Genomic DNA, 21,030 nt, shown 5'->3' on the forward strand with positions numbered 1-21,030 from the left:
TGTTTGTTTTTATTGCAAAATTCTAATACGTGCAAGTGCACATTATTTTGAAAATTTGTGGTTTAATTTTTAATTTTTTTTTTTTGTTGCTAAAGTCAATAATTTAAATTATGATACGAGCCGAGCTCGAGCCGAGTACTCGAGCTCGGGATCGACCAAAATGGTCGAGCTCGAGCTCGAGCTCGGACAATAGTTTCTGTTACGCGAGCCGAGCTCGCACAAGATTTTTCAGCTCGTGTCGAGCTCGAGCTCGAGCTCGAGCTTTACTGTTTGTTAAACGAGCCGAGCCCGAACAGGCAATACCCGCTCAGGATCGGCTCGTTTACACCCCTACCCTTGGGGGTGTTCAGCCACCCCCAATGGCCAAAACCCCCTTCTTCAATTTTTTTTCCTTTTTTTCTTCGGCCACCCCAAACTGGTTAAGGGGGTGGCTGAGCCACCCCTCTTATTATTATTTTTTTTTCAATTTTTTTTTTTTTTAGTTTTATTATTTTTATATATATATTTTTTTTTTTATATTGTGCTACATGTCAACCCTCAGAGGTTGACACGTGGCAAGACGTTAAAATTTGGACCGAAAAATATACGGAAGTACCAGGTCAGTCTTTTCTCAAAACCCAGGTACCATCTATGAAGTGAAATGAAACTGACGTACCAAAAAATAAAGTTTTTAAACCACATATACCAAAAATATGTATTTAACCCAATAACAAAAGTATATTTTTTAGCCAAAATTTAACTAAACTTTGAAGAGTTCACTAGGAATACTCTAACTGCCTTTATATATATTTCACATCTAGGGTTAAATCACCTTAGTGCCTCTTATGTATTCTACTTCTCAATTCTTAGCTGCAGCACTCCTCTCTCTCTCTCTCTCAGATCTGGTTATCTGGAGTTGAACACCAAGAGGAACTACAAACTTTTCCTTCAGTTTCATACAAATCTTAGGTACTTCAAATTCAAATTTCCTTTTTAATTATCCGCTACATGCTTTTCCTTTTGTTGTAATTCTCTCTCTCTCTCTCTCTCTCTCTCTCTTTAGAATTTTGTTTTCAGCTCTGTATGTTTTTTCCATGGATGACCTTGTATCCTCTGCTTCTTAGGGCTATTTTTGCCTTTTTCCTCTTGCTATGGATGACCTTCAAAGTTGGACTTCTTTCGCTGTAATTCTTGTGTTCTTATTGGCATTCGTTGATTACTTAGCTATTGTAATCTAGATTTTTAGAAATCATATCATGGGATGAAGCCCAATGAAAAGGCCTTGAAAAGTAAAAAAGAAATGGCCAAAATCTTCTAAAGGGAGTGAAAATAAAGCCCAACACCCAAAATAGGCCCAATATTTTAAAAAGCTATTAGTAGTGCGGTTAGCAGTTGATTTAGAGGTTATTTAAATCGGCGCTAACCACCTAGGCGGTTATGCATTTTTAATAACCGCTTAGGCGGTTGCGGTTAACGGTTTTAACCAATAACCACTAACCGCAACCACATTTTCAGCCCTATGAAAAAATTGTAAAAATGATGAAAGTTCACGAGATTAAATGAAGTTTTCTCAAAATAAATTTACTCTTAAATCTTAGAGGTTTATTTATCAACCTACTTCCCTTTGGGGCCTAGGCATTCATTCGCCTTGTGCGGAAAACTAACAAAGTCATTATCTCTAAACTGGGTTGGCAAATTCAAACCAATTCTCAATTCCTTTAGGTCAAAACTCTCAAATCAATTCAAACCAACACTTGTTTCCTTCAAGCTCCCACCCCTCCCATTGCCTCCTATGTTCCGAAGGCCATCCTCAACTCTTGGGACTCTATAAAACTTGGAATTAACGATGGCTCCTAGCCTCCGACACCTTGGTTTGGTTTAATTCCTGGATCCCCTCTCTCCCCTCCAATATATCCCCTTGCCCATTCGTCCATCTTCTATGTTAGATCATTCCCTCAAGGTCAAGGACCTCCTTCTTCCTAACTCTAATCTTTGAAACTCGTCTGCCCACCAAAGCCTCTTCACCCTTGCTTCCATGGAAGTCATCCTCTGAATTAGAATCTCTCTTTATCTCTCTGCCTCCTCTAATAAACTCATCTATACCCCCAGTAAAGCTGGTGACTTTTATGTCTTTTCTATCTACAACCTCTTTTTTTTCTTTTTTTCTTTTTTTCTTTTTTGAACAAATTAGTCAATCTTTATTGAGAAAATCAATCACACAGAAGACATTTGCTCCTGGGTTACAATACCATAAATACAGTTTGAATTTCTTCAATCCAAACTCTATCTATGACACAAGAACTTGTCTTTCGGGCAAGACAATGGGCTACAGAATTTGCATCTCTCTTCACATGTTCAATACTCTACGATCTGAGTGTTTCCAAACCTGCTTTGATGCCATCTATAATAGGACCCATGTTGCTCCAATTCTGGCCACATGAATTAACCGCATTGACAACCTGTAAAGCATTTCTTCTAGAATAATATCAAAGAAACTCATTGCCCTACAAAATTCTACAGCACGGATAGCTGCCAAGGCTTCGGCTACATTCGCCTCTGCTGAAATTGTTTTGGTAGTGCTACAGGTAGCCTGAACAACGCCTCCATGATCTCGTACCACGATGCCTATTCTAATGCATCCCTGGGATTTATCAACAGCTACATCCTAATTAGCTTTAATCATACTTGTGGGTGGTTTCTCCCAAGTGAGTAAGTACACAGCAGGAGTAACACTCTGTTCGTTCCAATCTTGTGTCAAACAACAATCCTTTCCCCCTAAAGATTGGAGGAGTTTTTGGAAACTAAATATTCATGTGAAAACTTATTTGGCAATGTATCCCTATTTGTTCCACTCTCTCATAGTTTTTTTTTCCCTTGGTGATTACTCCAATGCCCTTTGCTCCCGTTGCTCTTCCTCTGTGGAATCTTATGAGTACCTTTTCGATCATCACTAGTCACTTTGCATGGGTTATTTGGAGACTCTTCCCTTGGGCCTTCGACATCCTCGATCAGCTTTGATGATTTAACCATCTTTGATTGGATAAAAATCATCACTAATCCTTGCCTTCATCACCCTTGACCAAATTCGGTGCACCAGAAACTCTTACATCCACTTTGAAGCCTCCCCAAATGCTCTCCTCCTTTCCAACCACATTTCCTATTCCAACCTTAATCACCTTAAAGCTTGGAATGCCCTTTTTCCTAAACCTTCACACCTTGGATCCCCCCTCTTGTTGGAACCATTAAAGTCAATTTTCATGTGGCCATTAGGGCCTGCTTTTCTCTATTTGTGCCTCCTCGGATGGGTCCATCCTCTTTGCTTTAGCCACACTGGGTCCTCCTTGTGACCCTAATGAAGGCGAGACTGATGCAACCCACCTAACGTTGTTTTATCCTACGGGGAAAGACCATGAACCTTTGTCTATTTTCTTCTCTTTTAATGTATTACTTTCCAAATTTTATATATATTGATAAAAAGTTACGCAAGTTGCCACAATGACTTTTCATCTCCTCTTCATTTTTTTTGTTTTTTTCAGCTTTTCTATCCCCTTTCTCTTTACAACTTACAACAAGTGACCAGTTAGCTAGGGTTACGTGAAGTTAAGGTCATGTCAATTTTTGATTTAACTTACCTATCACCTTATAGGATCCTGCTGATGCCAATAGGCTTAAGGCTGTATTAACTTTAGTCAACAACCTCTCACCTTCTGTTGGAACTTTTTACCTCATTATATTAATTTTTAGTATATCCATTCTCACCTTCAGTTGGCTAACACATTCTCGTCGCTTTTTCTTTTGCCCACGAAAGAATGTATAAAACAGTATCCAACTATGGATCTATTTGTTTAGGGTAAATGCAAAGTTTAAGAAATCCCGTTTGATCCAATTTTTTTTTTTTTTTTTTTTTTTTTAAAGGGAAGGAAGATGAAATAGAAGGGGCCGATTAAACCACCTTATATTCATTAACTTTAAAACGCAGAGGTTTTGAAACAACAGGCAATAAATTTCAGATTAACAGCCTAATAACAATACGTGCATCAGGTATGGTTCAAAACTCAGACCAATGGTTCTAAAACATTGTCAAGATTGGCGATATCTAGAAATTGATAGTTGATATGAAAATAATATCCAATAATATCGGCCAAAATATTCATATATCATGAGGTGATAGACAAAACTAATTGACATTGCCACATGAATGAAATAGTTGTAGGATTGAAATATAAAGGAAAAATACTAGAAATTTATCAAAATATCAAACCAATAAAATAATAGCCACCTCATAAAAAACTGACCGATATCTTAAAACATCATTGAAAAGTCATTAATGCTTGCCCCTTCCAATATTACTTTGTATTTACTGGATTCTTTTCAGGATTATCCCTGAAAGGAACTAAGACTAAGAAGAATTTAAAATGCAGCTCCCAAGAATGACCTCATGAATGATACGATATTCAAATTTACCATCCCCTTCAAAGTTTAATTCAGAAGAAATAGTAGTCATTATTTTTCATCCAACGATTCCAATCCTTGACCACATGGTAGCCAACCTTTTTACCAAAAAAAAGTACGCTTACTGAGAACAAATATTCAACAAACATCCTCAGAAAATCAAGTGCGCGCGGCAAAAGATCCTTCACAAGCTTTCAAGCCAGTAATTAAATATAGTTTTCATAGAAAGTTTATGACCGCAAACTGACGCTAACATAAAATTTTCTCATACAATAGCTATTAACATTAATGTTCCCAGGGAAAAAAAACCGTCAAATATTGAAAGAGTAAAAAAAGGGGGAAAAAAAAAGCATCACAATCACTCTCCTGCTACAAACATCCTACTGAAGGGAACGGTTGAACCACAGATAATGCAACCCGAGGAAGGACTTTTGAGGACCAGCTTTCTGCCCACCACATCCAGAGGACAACTACAGGTAAGCCTCTCACGCACGGATGAAAAGCTAGAGGACACATCAAGACCAAAATATCATACCCTCCTTCAGTGATACTTCCTCAACAATTTCCACTTCAACCAATTTGAGTTCACATGACACATGACACGAAAGCCAACTAAATGGAAATAAAACTCACCATCAAAGCACTGCTGTAGAATTTAGAAGCACTTCCTGTGGACAATAGATGGACCAGACTCGTCGTACTCACCCTTGGAAATCCACATCTAATACAAAACAAAGCAAGCATGTTAGTCCTGGCCAAAAGGATATGCAGAAAAAGAGCTAACCATGGGCAAAAAAGATATTCACCTGCTGGAAGGTGCTGAGGGATGCGAGGATTGATCCTCCGATCCAGACACTGTACTTCCTCTCTGGTGGTGCCACAACCTTAATCTTCATGCTGCTTGGGGCAAGAGCAGTGATCTCCTTGCTCATTCGGTCAGCAATACCAGGGAACATGGTTGAGCCACCACTAAGAACAATATTTCCATAGAGATCCTTTCTGATATCCACGTCACATTTCATGATAGAGTTGTAGGTAGTCTCATGGATTCCAGCAGCTTCCATTCCAATCAGAGATGGCTGGAAGAGGACTTCTGGGCATCGGAATCTCTCAGCTCCAATTGTGATGACTTGTCCGTCAGGCAATTCATAGTTCTTCTCAACAGAGGAGCTGCTCTTGGCAGTCTCAAGTTCCTGCTCATAGTCAAGGGCAACATATGCAAGCTTCTCCTTCATGTCACGGACAATTTCCCGTTCAGCAGTGGTGGTGAACATATACCCTCTCTCAGTGAGAATCTTCATCAAAGCATCAGTGAGATCACGACCAGCAAGGTCAAGACGGAGGATGGCATGTGGGAGGGCATACCCTTCGTAGATTGGCACAGTGTGACTCACACCATCACCAGAATCCAGCACAATACCTATTCCAATGAGAAGCCAAGACAAGGTCAGAGACTCAGAGTGATACTAACACAAGTTTATGAAATTCAGATCGAGATAAGGATTGATACCAACCAGTTGTACGACCACTGGCATACAGGGAGAGAACAGCCTGGATAGCAACATACATGGCAGGCACATTGAAGGTCTCAAACATGATTTGAGTCATCTTTTCTCTGTTGGCCTTAGGGTTGAGAGGAGCTTCAGTGAGAAGCACTGGGTGCTCTTCAGGAGCAACACGAAGCTCATTGTAGAATGTGTGATGCCAGATCTTCTCCATATCATCCCAATTACTGACAATACCGTGCTCAATAGGATATTTCAAGGTAAGAATACCCCTCTTGGATTGGGCTTCATCACCAACATAAGCATCTTTTTGGCCCATCCCAACCATAACACCAGTGTGACGGGGCCGGCCCACAATACTAGGAAACACTGCCCTAGGAGCATCATCACCAGCAAAACCAGCCTGTACACAAAACAATATATTAGAAGCGTTTCAAAATAACTAAATAGTAATAAAAGAACAGAACTTGGTTCGAATAATAAGCATGAAATGTATTGACTAACCTTCACCATTCCAGTTCCATTGTCACAAACAAGGGGCTGAATATCCTCGGCATCGGCCATTTTTCAAAAAGCTGCATGAAACATATAAGTTATGATTATCATAAAGTATACATAATAACCATGACATTCCATAGTTTAGCTACCAGCAGCTGTACTCATCAGTAGCAAAAAACCAGCCACTACAACTCAAAAACACATTTCCATTCAGATACAAAACTTCATCTACAAGATCATAATATCATACACATCTCTGCAATCCACCAATACCTTTTTACATTGGTCAACAAACAGAAACGTAACACAAAGCTTGAAACCTTACATCTACTATCATAACACTACCTTTAGTTGCCAAGAGAGACAGCAAAAGAACAGATAATAAGAATAACAATCCTCCTTTCCGTTATCAGAAAAAAGGAAAGGAAGTCACTTAAATTGATTAAGAACACAAACTAATTCTAACATTTTTACCTATTATATTCCTTCAAGACACGTCCTAAAATTTAAATTTAATATATATAATTAAAAACCAGTGGATCTAAATCTCTTGGTTGAACAATATTGGACAAAAAGAGCCGAAGCACTGTTCCTATATCAAAATTGCAGTCAAAAAGCAAAAAATAAAAATAACTGATAGTCAAGGAAAATGAAAATTCAGTATGAAGTTATTCTCGATTATCAAAAAGTTCGGAGATCTACACGGATGAAAATCAGATCAGACAACAAAACCGAGCAATACGACCAAAATCGTTTCGAAACTTGATGAATCGCATCGATCGGGGGAAATAGAGGATCGAAAGTGATGCTATGTTTAATCTTCAACAAAAAATGGCACAGCATGCATTTACCACTTGTAGATCTCAGCTATCTAAGCACAAAATATGGCAAAAACTTCTAGCAAAACCCTAGATCAGCTACATATCCACGACAATCTGACTCAATTTCAGCAATCACACCGATCTATTCACAAAATCTAACAAAAACCAAACGTTTACACACTAAATCAAACCAAACACAGAGATTCACTGTCAAAAGCAGATCGAGAGGTTGTAATTCAAAATCAAATGGTCAAAACCACCAAATCTAACAAATACATGGACGAGAAAACCGAAAATGTTTCTGATCGGAGCTCACCTGAGATGACGAAAAAGACGACGTAAAAAAGGCGATCGAGGACGAAGAAGAGCAAGCCGACCTTCAAAGACGAAGGCTTGGCTCTCTTATCTCTGAGTTATCAGTTGAGAGGAGGCCGAGGACGCTGAGAGGAAAATGGTGTAGAATAGGAGAGAGAGCTAGAAAAGAGGGGTATATATATAGGTGGTAGAGCGAGAGGTGTTTTTGAAATGCACATGAAATTTAGACCAAATTTAAATTAGTGAGAAAGATTTGAAATTAAGGGAAAGAGTTGGAGGAGGAGAACGAGGAGGAGGAATCATTTCCACCACGAGAAAAGATAGGGTGACCTGGCTGACAGCCTTTTTGCTTTCACCCCCTCCCATGTTCTCCTCTGATTTTGATTGGTTTTTTTTTTTTTTTTTTTCCTACAATTTTTATTCTTTTCCTTTAATCTCAATATTATTTGAATTATGTTCAAAAAAAAAAATTATTTGAATTTAAACCGTTACGAATTTATCATATTAATATTTATTATTCTTAAAAATATAGTAAATATTGAATTGACAAATATAGTTAGCAGTAAGCTATTAAAAGTGAGATCTCCACCATTTAATTTAAAAATAATGAAACTTCAAGAAATTTATCCATAAAATAATTTTAGGGATAATTACATTTTTTTCCCCCATCAACTACCGGTCATTGTCAACATGCCACTACGAACTAAAATCTCGACTAAAAGCATAGAACTACCATTTTCATACTGTTACTCCCCCTTCTGTCAGTCAAATTCATCAAAAGACTCAAATACCCTAACTTAAAATCAAAATTTACATAAAATATATTAGGTTTAATATTTTTTATTAAATTACTGTTTGAGGGCATTTATGTCTTTAAACAAAATTTAATATCTAAAAATTGAATATTTCGTCCGATTTAACAAGATTCCCTAACATAATTTGGGTAGCGGTATGAAAATAGTAGTTTCATGCTCTCTTTTAGTCAATGTGTCAATTCGTGGTGGCATGTTGACAATGACTGTTAGTTAATGTAGGAAAAATGTAATTACCCCTTATTTTTAAGAAAAGTCGCCCTATTTTCTTTCGTTGTGTTTTTAATTTAACTCTCATTGTTGTTTTATCCCTCTTGATCTTTGGGATTTTGATTGGTTTTTTTTAATCACTATTCTTATAATTTTTATTCTTTTCCTTCACTTTTAATATTAGTGTTAAGGAAGAATGTTTCAAAGAAATTTTTATCAAATCACTATCTAAGGTTTAAAGTTTATCAATTTACTCCATTAAGATTTCAATTGTTATTAAATAGATCCTTCAATCTATCTTTCGTTAAATTTCTAACAATGCTACCACGTCACACCCAATCAAAATGTGACACCTGTCCCGTCTAATAAAAAATTTCAAAAACAAAATTCAAAAAATTAAAAGTATAAATATAAATTCTAAAAAACTAAAATAAATTCTTTAAAAAAACACACACACACACACACACCCAAGAGGTAATGGAATTATATATATAAAACATAACCGAAGAATCCAAGGAAAAACGTTAAGAGAATATGGAATGGAATTTTGCATAACAACAACAAAAAATAGGCTAAATATACTTTACCTCCTTCAACTAATAGTCATTTTTTATAAATCCCCACAAACTGACAAGTGTCATTCTTAGACCCATTAAACTACCAATTTGTTGCAATTGAAACACTCCATTAGAGGTTGTCGTCTACTTGTATGGAAAATTGGTCACGTGCCAAGCACATGACCACTTAGGCCAAATTCTCCCCATTTTGCCCTTGTTTCCATCGAGTAAAATAACAAAAATGGCCTTCTATCAGTCACATGCGTTTAGGGTATTTTTTTAATGAATGGAAAAGACAAAAACAAACCTTAAATATGCAATTAATGGAAGCAAAGCCCTATGAATAGTCCATTCGCAATTAAGAAAAAACCCTATGACACACGATGTGTTTTTTAAAAGATTTGACCTAAGTCACTTATTCCTCCCTTATCCGAAGGATACACTCTCGAAGGTTTCATTCTACACTTTGACGAGTAAACAGCAAGTGTAGGATTGAAGTTCAATCGAGCAATATTAAACCATATCATATCATTCAATGACTTCGTCCTCCTAAGGTACGAATACTACCATTGATTTTTGATTTCTCGTCCATCTTTGTAGTAAGAAAAAATAATAATAATAACAAGTAAATAATCATTATATACTCATGTGGCTTATTTATTCAACTAAGTGTCCTACAATAATTTTCTTAAAAATATATAAAAATAAATAATATTAATTATGAATTTTATCCATTGCCCGAACGTTCGATGAGTCCTTGGAAAGTTTGATATGGACCTCTACTCAAACGTTCGAAGCATCTCTCGAATGTTCGATTTGGACCCCTTTTCATGTTCAAAAACAATATAATGAATGTTTGAAGTAGGACACCAAACGTTCGACTATGCCTGAAAAGTAATTTGAACATATTATCCACATCATTCAGCCTTATCCACTTTGACCATGTCTATTTAAGTCTTCCATATTCATCCATGCACCCTAGCCACCCCATTTCTTGAGAAAGAGAGATCTTAGAAAGAGAAAGAAGTGATCTTTGTGTTGTCTTATCTACATTAAGGTAAACTTTCAACCTTAAACTCGTTTTTCATGATGATAGTATCATGTTTATGTGATTTATGATGTTTTTAATGAGCCTTAAACATACCATGATGTGGTCATAATTTAACTCTTTTAAAAAATGAATAGTTTAAAAAAAATTTGGAAATTTACCCTCATTTTTTATAAACAGTCACGTTGACATGGTTTAACATATTTTTATGAAGCTATTATTGGCTTTGGTTATGATGAAAATGGTTTGAGTAGGAGTTTTGAGTTTTTCATGCATTCTAAAACCCCTCGAATGTTCGTTGTAATTGACCCCTTGTTGATCAAACGCTCAACCTCGATACCAAACATTTGACAGTGGTCAAAAATGGTTAATTAAGGTTTTAATGGTAGGTTAGAGTGCTAAGGTTGTATTTAGGATTTTTTACGTGCATAGGTTAGGACTCTCGTTGTATTGTGTTTAATATTATGGTATGTTTCGCAGTAGTTAGAGTTCGATATGTCCGAGCCTATGGATCAACGTTTGAGTTAAGTAAACACTTACAAAAATGGTTCCACTTTAACATGTGATATATCAGCGGATTGAGCATGCTTTGCTCTTCATAATGATATGTCATGAGCCTACTATTTTATAACTACTTCGAGACAAGTATTACTTATTTTATGATGACGATAAATGAACAATATTTGCATTGTATGATATAATACACTGGTACGTTTGGTAGGACGGCCATAGGCTTACTATACAGGATTGACCCTGTGGTCACATAGATTTATGATTATGCTATCGTTGGCCTTAGATTTAATATTTTTTTGAATGTGTGACATGGTTACCGCTTTGCTAGTAGCTTGGGCCACCCAAGGTTGGGCTCGATCAGGCTTCTAGTATGCGTACAATATCCTAGGCTTGGTGTTGTATTACAAATCCCTCGGGACAACGCCAACCCTGCCAAGAAAGAATTAATATCCTGGGTAAACCATATAAAGAATAGTTATGACCATATACACACGACCACACACACACACACATATACACACGACCACACACACACACACACACATGTTTTCTATGCATTAAAATATTAGTGTTTGTTATCGAAATTATATCTCAGCAATTCTTTAAAATAAACTACATTTTGTTAGGCGTAACAACGGAGCCAACACAAGTCATCTTTGTGAAAACTCACATTTACAATTCAAGAAATTGAACTGTTGCCTAAGGCTCATTGCATAATCGACTGATTTAATAATTTATTGGAAAAAAATATAAAAAAGCCCATCAACTAACAACCGATTTTCAAATAGCCTCATGAATTTTTAAGTGTGCTAAAGTGACCCATCAAACTACCAAGGTGTGCCAAAAAGGCCAATTTTTTCGATAACACCCTTCTTCTCTTAAAAATTAAAATACAAATTAATAATAAAAATAAAATTAAAAAAAAAAAAACTAATTTTTTAAGCAATAAAATAAAAGTAATGACATGTCTTAGAAATTCTCCTCAATCAAAGTATTTAGAAAAGCTATTAGAGAGAGCAATCTGAAGAAGGGGAATGATGTATGATTTAAAATAAATTACTTGGTTAGATATATTGTGGTATGCATGGATATCAAATATAAGTATAGGGTGTAATATCCCAATTTTTTTTATAATTTATATATATATATATATAAATAAAACTTTTATTTTAGTAAGTAACTTAATCGATAAGTTGTAGAAAAAAAAAAAAAAAAAAAAAAAAAAAAAAAAAAAACTTGCACAACAAGTTGTATTATTTTATTATTCTTTTTCTTCCTCTTTCCCAATTCTTCTTATCTCCTTCTTTCTTCTTGTTCTTTCTCGCCGTGTACACAGAGTCAGTGACAGAGAGAGAGATTGAGAGGGATAGAGAGAGTAAAATCGGGAGAGTGAGAGTGGAACAGAGAGAGAGATTGAGAGAGAAGAGAAATAGAGAGAGAGAAGCAGAGATCGAGAGAGACAAAGAGAGATGCCGAGAAGAAGACCCGACCCCCGGGAGGTCAGATTTTCCGACCAACCACGGTGGGTCGGAGCAGAGGACGCCGGCAATGCTATTTCCGGCGGGCCAGGTGTTGTTCCGGCCGAACACCGCGACCCGTGAGCCCAGAAAACCCGAGAGACCCGAGAACCCGTGACTCACGATCCGTGACCCATTGAACCCGACGGCTTGAAGTTTGGTTTTTCCGGCGATTTTCGGTGGTTCCAGTGGCGATTTCCGGTGGGTTGAAGCAGAGGCGAAGCCCGGTGGCCGGAGAACACGATTTCCGGCGAGACAGAGCTGGGTTTTCCGTGGGTCGTCGTCGGAGGCGATTTCTGGTAACTTGGGAGGCGATTTCCGGCGAGAAATCAGACCGGTTTCTCTGTCTTTCTCAGTGATTTTTCCGGTAGCTTTCTAAGAAAGTCCTCTAGGAAATTTCTTGTGATTTTACCTCAAATTGTTGTTGCTTGCTTTGTCGTTCTCTGTTTTGATCTAACTGATTTTGTTGGGTAATATGATGAATATTTCTTTGTGGATTATTGATGGATATTTCGGTTGTGTTCTTCCCTGTTTAGTGGTTACCCGGGTTCCCTGTTTCGACAGTGTGTGTGTGTTTGGATTTTTGTGGGTTCCGGCCGGTAGTCTTAATCTTGTGGTTGTGAAATTGTTGATGGATACTATGATTTGGGGTTGAACCCGTGCATTTTGGAGCTTTGGGTGTTTTGGCCGGTTAAGTGTTATTCTCCTATAGAGTTTCTAAGTTTAAAATAGTATTGTTCTTATTCTTGAGGGCTGATTTTGGATTGGTATTTAATTAAAGAATAACAGATTCTATGGGGGTTTTGCTGACTGTTTTGGTGTTTCTTTTTCAGTTATGGTATCTTTGAGAGTTAGGTGTTGGTATTTGGATTGTTCTAACCAAATCAATTGATGAGTTTATTGTTGATTGTTCCCTGTTCTTGATTAATTGTGATATGGGGATTTTAGAGGCGTTACGGTGCAAGTTGGATTTGTGTAGCATGATATTTCCTGTTTTAATGTTGAGTTTTGCTTCTTGTGAGTTGAATATGAGTTTTGGCCTTTGAATGATTATGAGATATTTGATTTAGAGTAGTCGAGTGGGTGTATTGAATTGTGGATGATTACTAGTAGTGGTTTTGTTGGCATATTTTATTGTAAAGGATTATTATGTTTTAGTAGGATTCTGGAATAATTTTGGAATAATTTTGGAGTGAGGGTTTTGGATTGGGTATTTTGGATTCGATGTTGTTTGTGGGTAAAATAGTTAAGCTGATTCTTTGGCTATGGGTGTTGGCGGTGATTTTATTGAAATTTCTTAGGATTGAGGATTTGGTCTATTAAAGTAGTGATGCTGATTCATGACTATAAATTATGCTGTAAATTGGATGGAGATTTTGTATATAGAATATTTATGAATAAGATAGTTTATTTAAAGTCTTAGAAACTGAATTTCAGAACGCTCCTCTAAATTCATCCTTATGTTTTATTTAGGTAGAAGCTCGACCCTGACGCTAATGGAAAGTCCAGGTAAGGGGATACAACACCGAAAAACCCCAACAAGATTTTATTATAAATCTTTTGAAAAAGTGTTGGGGAATTTTACAAAGTGTTGCTCATGCGATTTTTAATGCCAAGCTTTATTACTCATATGATATTGTTTAAGAATTTTGAGCATAAATCACAGTTTTGGTTAAGAGCATTTTTAAGAATTATGATTTATGCATAATTATAGTTAAGACTATGAGCATTTTAAAATTATGGATTATGCATACTTACAGTCATAATTAAGAGCATTTCAAAGTTGTGAAATATGCAATGATGAAAAAGAAAGCATTTGAAAGTTATGATTATAGAGCATTCCAAAATAAATGACTCTATTTATGAATACAGTTTTGAAAGAAAAGAAAATCTAAAGTTAAATTCTGCACATGACTACAGTTATAAAAGCGGCTCTTACAGTTTTGAAATAAAGTTTACAGATAAAGCAGAGCCTACAGTATTACAGAAAACGTTTATGTGCAGTAATTGTTTAACCTTGAGGCACTACTACAGTTAGGTCGGTACCGTATAGGGTAGCATGGCAAACATACCGCAAGTCGGTGTGTGCTACCATCCGAGGTTGGCCTTCACCTAGGGAAGATCCCCAACCCGGCGACTCTTCTCTGTGACGACAGGCTGAGTCTATAGGTCCTTTGGACAAAGCCAACGTGCGCCGCTCACGGGAATTGGCGGTGTAGAGTTTATAAGAGGTTAAACCACAGAGAAAGGATTAAAGAGAAAACTGATTAAAAAGAATATACTGGATCATAATAAACTGTCATTCTCATTTATAAACTGTCATTCTTATACCATTATTCATATTCTTCAAATTCTATTTAATTGTTCATATGCCATGCCACCTGTCCTAAAACAATACATTTCACTTTATGAATCATGCTTTAATATGTGTTTTTCTTATAAAACATAAACAGTCTAGCATATCACTTCTCAGACAATTTTTCATAACTTGAATCTCTAACTTATACTCAATCTAAAATCACATATCATATTCATACTTCTAAACATCATCGTAATCTTAATATATTCAAAAACACTTAAATCATCTAAAATAAATTAAAATCAATATGCTATTGGTTTAGGTTGTAATTCAATTTACTTTATGCAATTCATCATATGTGAAATTAATTCTTAACAGTGAGTAGAATAAATCTGTCATTATGCATGACTAAAGATTATGGCATAAAAGTTTATAGCATGTTTTATTCCTCCTGGTGTTGTATTTTCCTTACTGAGTTGTCGAACTCACCCCTTCTTCCTCCACCCCCCTCCAGATGACAACCGTAAGAAGAAGTCTTTTTCTTGTAAGGGCATAGACCTCGCTGAGAGCGATTGTTCGTGATGAACCAGCCAAACCCTAATATTGTATAGTATGATTTGTTACTTTTGAAGTTCTTGATTTTGTATAGATTTATAAATAGAAAGGTTTAAGAGAGTAGAAGTTTTAAATTTATTTGTTGTAATTGCACGCTTTCAATTTATGATTGTAGTACTCAAACTCACGTTTCCCTTATTTCCCAAAACGGGGGCGTGACATAGGGTGTATGGGTTTAAGTGTAAGGATGGGGAATCCTTTAGGATTAGATCATTTTAACCGGGGCCGGCTCAATATATTTTGAGGCTTTAAGCGATAATTTTAGATGAGGCCTTTTACATTTAATAATTTTTTTTTTTTTAATTTTTATATTATAATTTTTTTTTTTCGCTTTTGAGATATAACTTTGTCATATTGATAGTAATAAATTTGTTAGAAATTCTTTTTTAGATTCAATTAGTTTTTTTATTATTTTATTTTTAACGTTTTTCATACCCTATGCATATTTTTAGCTAACATTTATAAATAAAAATTTTATACTAGAGAATAATTGAACCTGATTTATTAAAAGGAGCTTCATTTCATAACAAGATAATCTAACATTAAACATAATACTGTTTTATAAAAAAAAAAAATGTAAAATGTATTGTTTACGAGTAATAACAGGCCTCTTTTACGTAATTTCATCCCCAACACTAATTTGCTGATTTAAGTTTTATTAACAAAAATAATATAATAATATTTTATTAAAAAAATAAAAAAAAAAATAAAGTGTGGCAATTAAAACAGCCACGTATGATACTGGAAATAAAATAAGATAAAAATAATAATGGTAATAAAAAAAATACCTTTTTGAAATGATTGAACTCTTGCTAGTATACCTTAGCCTCCAGATCCTTCTTCCGTCAACTTTATACTGTTTCCACTTTCCATCAATTCAGTCCACTTCACTTCACCCACGTCTTTGGCTCTTTGCACTGCTCGATGCTACTACTTGAACATTCAAACTCAAAGCCAAAGGACCACCTGTTATTCTCTTCTTCTTATCTTTCTGTTCGTCTTCTTTCTTCCTCGTACAAAAATGAAGGCTTACGGTGCAAGAGATTTTCGAAAGGGGAGGCAGAGAGGCTGACGCGAGAGCTGACTGTGGTCAAGCAGGTACTTTCTGACTGTCAGGGAATAGAGTTATTTTGGTAATTTGCTAGAGAGACGTTGATTTGTGTGTTTATCTTTTTTGTTTTTTTTTTTTTGTTTTTTTTTTTAAAAAAATATGTTTGCATTCTTGGATTCTACTGGTTGATTTTTTCTATGTTGAGAGTTCTAAAGTCGCCCAATGGACAATAATTTTTTTTTTTTTTTTAACAAAATTGTTGTATTCCCAAACATGTAATGGTTGGTTTTTCTATGTGAGAGTTGTAGGGTCTGTAGAGAGATAAATCACTTTTCTTTTTTGAAAAATCGTGTTTATGAGCCTTGACTATTGGTATTTCCGGTGGAGAAATAAAGCACTTTTATTTTTAGATTTTTTTTTGACAAAATTGTTTGTGTATTGTAATTGGGCCTTGTTTTTTTCCTCTCCCTCTCCTCATTGCAAAAAAAATAATAATAATAATAAAATGGGCCTTTTTTCATTTTTTTACTAGTTTTTTTTTAATATAAATTTTATTATGGGGCCTTCTTCCCTTGGGGGGGCTTTAGGCGACTGCCTAAGTCGCCTAAGGGTAGAGCCGGGCCTGATTTCAACCCAAACACATATACGAGGAGGCCTAAGAATTCAATTGTGAATTCTATATGGATTGATGACAAACTCATTGACAAGTTTGTAACAAAACCCAACATTCCTATAACTACCCTTATGTGGGAAGTTAAAGATAAGTGGGGGGTGGATGTTAATAGTTGGTAGTTGATAAGCCTTGGGGAATGACAAACGATAGGATTCAAGGAAAACAAAAAAATTACACTACCATAGGCTTTAGGATTACTGTGATACAATTAGGCAAGCAAACAGGGGAAGTTGTGTATTAATGAAGGTAGAGAGACCTCTCCCTGAGTATCCAGCCAAGTTTCACAAATTTTACTTTTCACTGGCTACCATGAAGAGAGGCTTCGTAACTGGATATAGACCAATCATTAGTATGGATGGATGCTTCCTTAAAGAGCTTTTAAAGGGCAACTCTTGGCTGCCATTGGAAGAGATGGTAACAATAACATATACCCTGTGGCAATAGCAATTTTTGAAACGGATGTGAAGGACAACTAGATATAGTTTCTTGAAACTCTAATATCCGATATTGGCCCAACCCCTACACAAGGGTGGAAATTTATTTCTGATCACCAAAAAGTAACCTTTTTTTTTTTTTTTTTTTTTTTGCATTTTGCAATTAATTAATTTATTGCAATTCAATACTAATGTTTAGTTTGAATTATATTTTAGTTTTTGACAAATGAAATTGTTTGAGTGTAGGGCTTGGCACCAAGTTTCAAGGTAGTGATTCCATGGACTAACCACCGAATTTGTGTAAGGCATTTTTATTCAAACTATAGAGATGAAGGTTATCGTGGCATGACATTGAAGGACAAATTATGGGTTGCAAATACAACTTACACTAAAGCTATTTTCCATAAAGAAATGAAATAAATAAAGGGAATAAGCAAAGATGCATACGAGTATTTGGCGAAGATTGACCTGAACACGTGGTGTGGAGGGATTGGTTCAACACATTCCCCAAGTCTGACTACTTGTGAACAACCTATGTGTGTATTTCAACTCATACATTTTAAAGTTGCACGACCAGTCGATAATAACAATGTTGGAAATGAAAAGGAAGAAGTTGATGAGGAGATATTAAATGAAAAGGATGACATCCATTGCTACAACACTTATGTCGAGGATGGGTTATTCGAAGTGAGTTGTAAGAGGAAGCAATATGTGGTGAACTTAATTAGAAGAATTTGTGGTTATAGACAATGAGATTTTATAAGACTCCCATGTGCTCATACAATATCTAAGATATAGTTTGATCATACAAACCATGTGGACGATTATTACATTGTGGATATGTATTATAAGGCATATAACAAGATTTTTTATCGTGCCTAGAGAGGACCAATGGATAAAGACAAACTATGACAAAGTAGACCCACTAGTGTACAAAATACTACCGAGAAGGCCTAGAAAATTAAGGACCAGAAGAGCCTAAGAATCCTTATAGCAATAGGAAAGGTGGGATTACAATGAGGTGCTCGAGATGTAAGGGATTTTAGCACAACGCAAGAACATGTCCTCAGAGAAAGAGAGATGTAGTAAATTACCTAGGAGTTACCTCGAGTTCAAGCCATAATGAGGTGACCTACTACTAATTCTCCAAATAGTTCCATTTTTTTTTTATTGTATCATGATTAGTTAATATTTCTGCATTATATTGTTGACATGTACAAAGTGATGGGCTAATGTTGCATGGTCAGACATCAGCTTTTCAAACAAAATTTGATATTGCAACAGTAAATTTGCATCCAAATTTGATTATAAAAATAAATTGCCAACCCTTTATGAGTAGTCCACAAGCTAACTTTGTTAAAATAATGATTTTGATTCATTCAAAATGTGCCAGTCACATAGTGTCAGGTATGGTCCAAGTATGCAGAATCAAACATCGGTCTCACAGCTTACCCCCACAAGCCACTGTTAGACTTACTACTGGTAAAGGTAGAGATAGGGGTAGGAGTTAGCTTACCCCACAAGTATCTCCTATAGTTTCAAGAGGTGGAACAAATTCCAGGGGTAGGGTTCAGCCTGCCCCACAAATGCCCCATTGATTTTCAACTCTAGGGCTTGTTAATAGTGGTAAGGATCAGCCTACCCCACAATTTGATCATGTGTCAAAGGTGAGTAGTTCACAGAATAATTGTAACTACCATTAAGGGCCAACTTTCCCCTTGTAATTTTGTATTGTATTACTATTTATATTCACATAATAACTAACAGTTGGTGTTTATTTTGTGGAGCTTTGTCAATCTCAGGGTATTGTTCACCCAATAGGATTGTATGGACCTCCACAATCATAGCCGACTAATGCTAGTGTAACCACTTCAAAATCTACTTTTGTTAAGTTATTTTTGTCAGTTTTTACAATGGTATACTAGTGCTCTAGATAACAAAGTTTGATTGTCCTGACAGTCCTAAAGTACTGTTGATTTTCCTCACAATCACAAATGCCTTTTCAATCAGAAGTGTCTTCTCATGCACAAGGACAAGTTGCAACGCGCACACACAATTGCTTCTACATACCCAATAATGGAGCAACTTAAGGGGTGGAGGGTGGAGTAGATTTGCATCTTCAACACCACATATGAGGTGTAGGATTGCTTCAAGACTAAGGACTTCAAATCGGTTGAAGTCTCAATTCGTTACTGGCAGTGAGAAATTTGACACTATTTTGGTTGACCTAGATCCAATAACTGAAGGCAGAGAGACATCACTACCAAAAAAAAAAAAAACTATATTTTGTGCCCCTTTTTTTAATGCCGTTTTAGGCTATATAAACGGGACCAAATAGTTAGTGCCGTTTAATTAATGCCGCTTCTCAAATGGCATTAAAGTAGCGGTCTTAAATGTATTTCCTGCCGCTTAGGACGCAAACATCATTAATTTATGCTGTTTGAGGAGAAGCGGTATAATTACATTTAATGCCATTTTGAACAATAAGCGGCGCTTACTGTTCAAACGACATAAATTTAATGCCATTTTCAACAATAAGCTAAATTAAATACATTTTTTTTTTCCGGCTGTTCTAAATTTTTTTTCTAGGCCAATTAAAATACCTGATTGGCTGATTCACAAATAATGTATTCACAACCAATATGATACAAAAAGCCAACCGATACAACTTGATATATCTTGCTTAAAGTTAAGATACACAAACAGTATACTTTAAACAACCAACATGATCACAATCATTACAATTCAAAAAATGATTACACTTACATATAACTTAAACTAATGCAAAGAAATTGATCCATTGTCAATAACATGATTCAAAAAATCTAGCTTGCCTTCGAACATTAAACGACGTTTCCAAACCAAAACACGGGAGATTAGCACACAACTTTACAATTCTCTTGTCCAACGACGTCACTTAATGAATAACTGCATATATGAAACAAGGAAAAAAAATTCATTTTTAGATTACATAAGTGTTAGTATTTTATGTTGGCTTCATTCTGGATGACAAAAAATAATTTATGTAATGGTTGCAAATTAACAGGATGATCGGTTTTTATTCAGAGTCTTCATGTATTCGAACAATGTTCATTTCAAAGCATGTGACTCATCACAAGCTTCTAGAAGATGTCCATGAAGATTCCTTACAAATTCCAAGCCAAATCAACCGGTTCCTGTGCAACCGTCCGGACGAACCTTTGAAGGCATCCGGACGCCCTGCATTGTCTAGCAAATTGAGTTGAAGACGTCCGGACGTCAGAGCAACACCATCCGGACGATAGGTCAAGCTTTTCCAAATTCTACACGAAGTTGGATTTCAGAAGTTGACATTGTTTGGGAAGTTTATGTAAGACGTTCGGACGACTGGTAACACGTCTGGACGTTGTCCAGCATTTCAGGATATTCTAGTGTTCCATTCAAATGCAGAAAGGAGTTATAGCGAAGACCGTCCGGACGCTCAGCCAAGCTGTCCGAACGTGGATTTTTATAAATAGAGGGCCCTAGGCTTGTAAATTGTATGAATTCTGTATCGAATTCCACAGTGCTTAGAGAAGGTGTTTAGGGAGAATCGAAGATCCGCTAGCTCTCAAGTCGTTGCCAGCGTGTGCTCAACAGTTCGTATAAAGTCTATTTTAGGGATTGGCCCTAAGGTAAATGAATTCATTGAAGACCCCTTCAAGTAAAAAGACTTGGTTGGGAAGCGTTCACGATGGGTTTCGTGTCAGAGT

The 21,030-nt window shown here is 36.0% G+C and overlaps 1 protein-coding gene and 1 long non-coding RNA gene across 3 annotated transcripts; one reads left to right on the forward strand and one right to left on the reverse strand.

The window, feature by feature from the left end:
- Nucleotides 1-4,634: 4,634 nt before the first annotated feature.
- Nucleotides 4,635-7,731, reverse strand: LOC133857769 (actin-7). 2 transcript variants are annotated; one of them, XM_062293113.1, is made up of 6 exons: nt 7,572-7,731; nt 6,441-6,511; nt 5,946-6,339; nt 5,238-5,851; nt 5,065-5,152; nt 4,635-4,934 (listed from the first exon to the last, which is right to left on the reverse strand). In XM_062293113.1, exons 2-5 carry the CDS (start codon nt 6,498-6,500, stop codon nt 5,087-5,089), a joined length of 1,134 nt encoding a protein of 377 aa, XP_062149097.1. In that variant the 5' UTR covers nt 6,501-6,511; nt 7,572-7,731; the 3' UTR covers nt 4,635-4,934; nt 5,065-5,086. The 2 variants fall into 2 exon arrangements, with proteins under 2 accessions (XP_062149097.1, XP_062149096.1); XM_062293112.1 differs by having other exon boundaries at nt 4,635-5,152.
- Nucleotides 7,732-12,042: 4,311 nt separating this feature from the next.
- On the forward strand, nt 12,043-15,274 carry LOC133857785 (uncharacterized). The gene is made up of 3 exons (XR_009898378.1): nt 12,043-12,594; nt 13,701-13,736; nt 15,041-15,274. It is a non-coding gene; the product is annotated as an uncharacterized LOC133857785 (long non-coding RNA).
- Nucleotides 15,275-21,030: the final 5,756 nt, after the last annotated feature.

Source organism: Alnus glutinosa, chromosome 14 (genome assembly GCF_958979055.1).
Source record: "Alnus glutinosa chromosome 14, dhAlnGlut1.1, whole genome shotgun sequence".
Classification (NCBI taxonomy): Eukaryota; Viridiplantae; Streptophyta; class Magnoliopsida; order Fagales; family Betulaceae; genus Alnus; species Alnus glutinosa.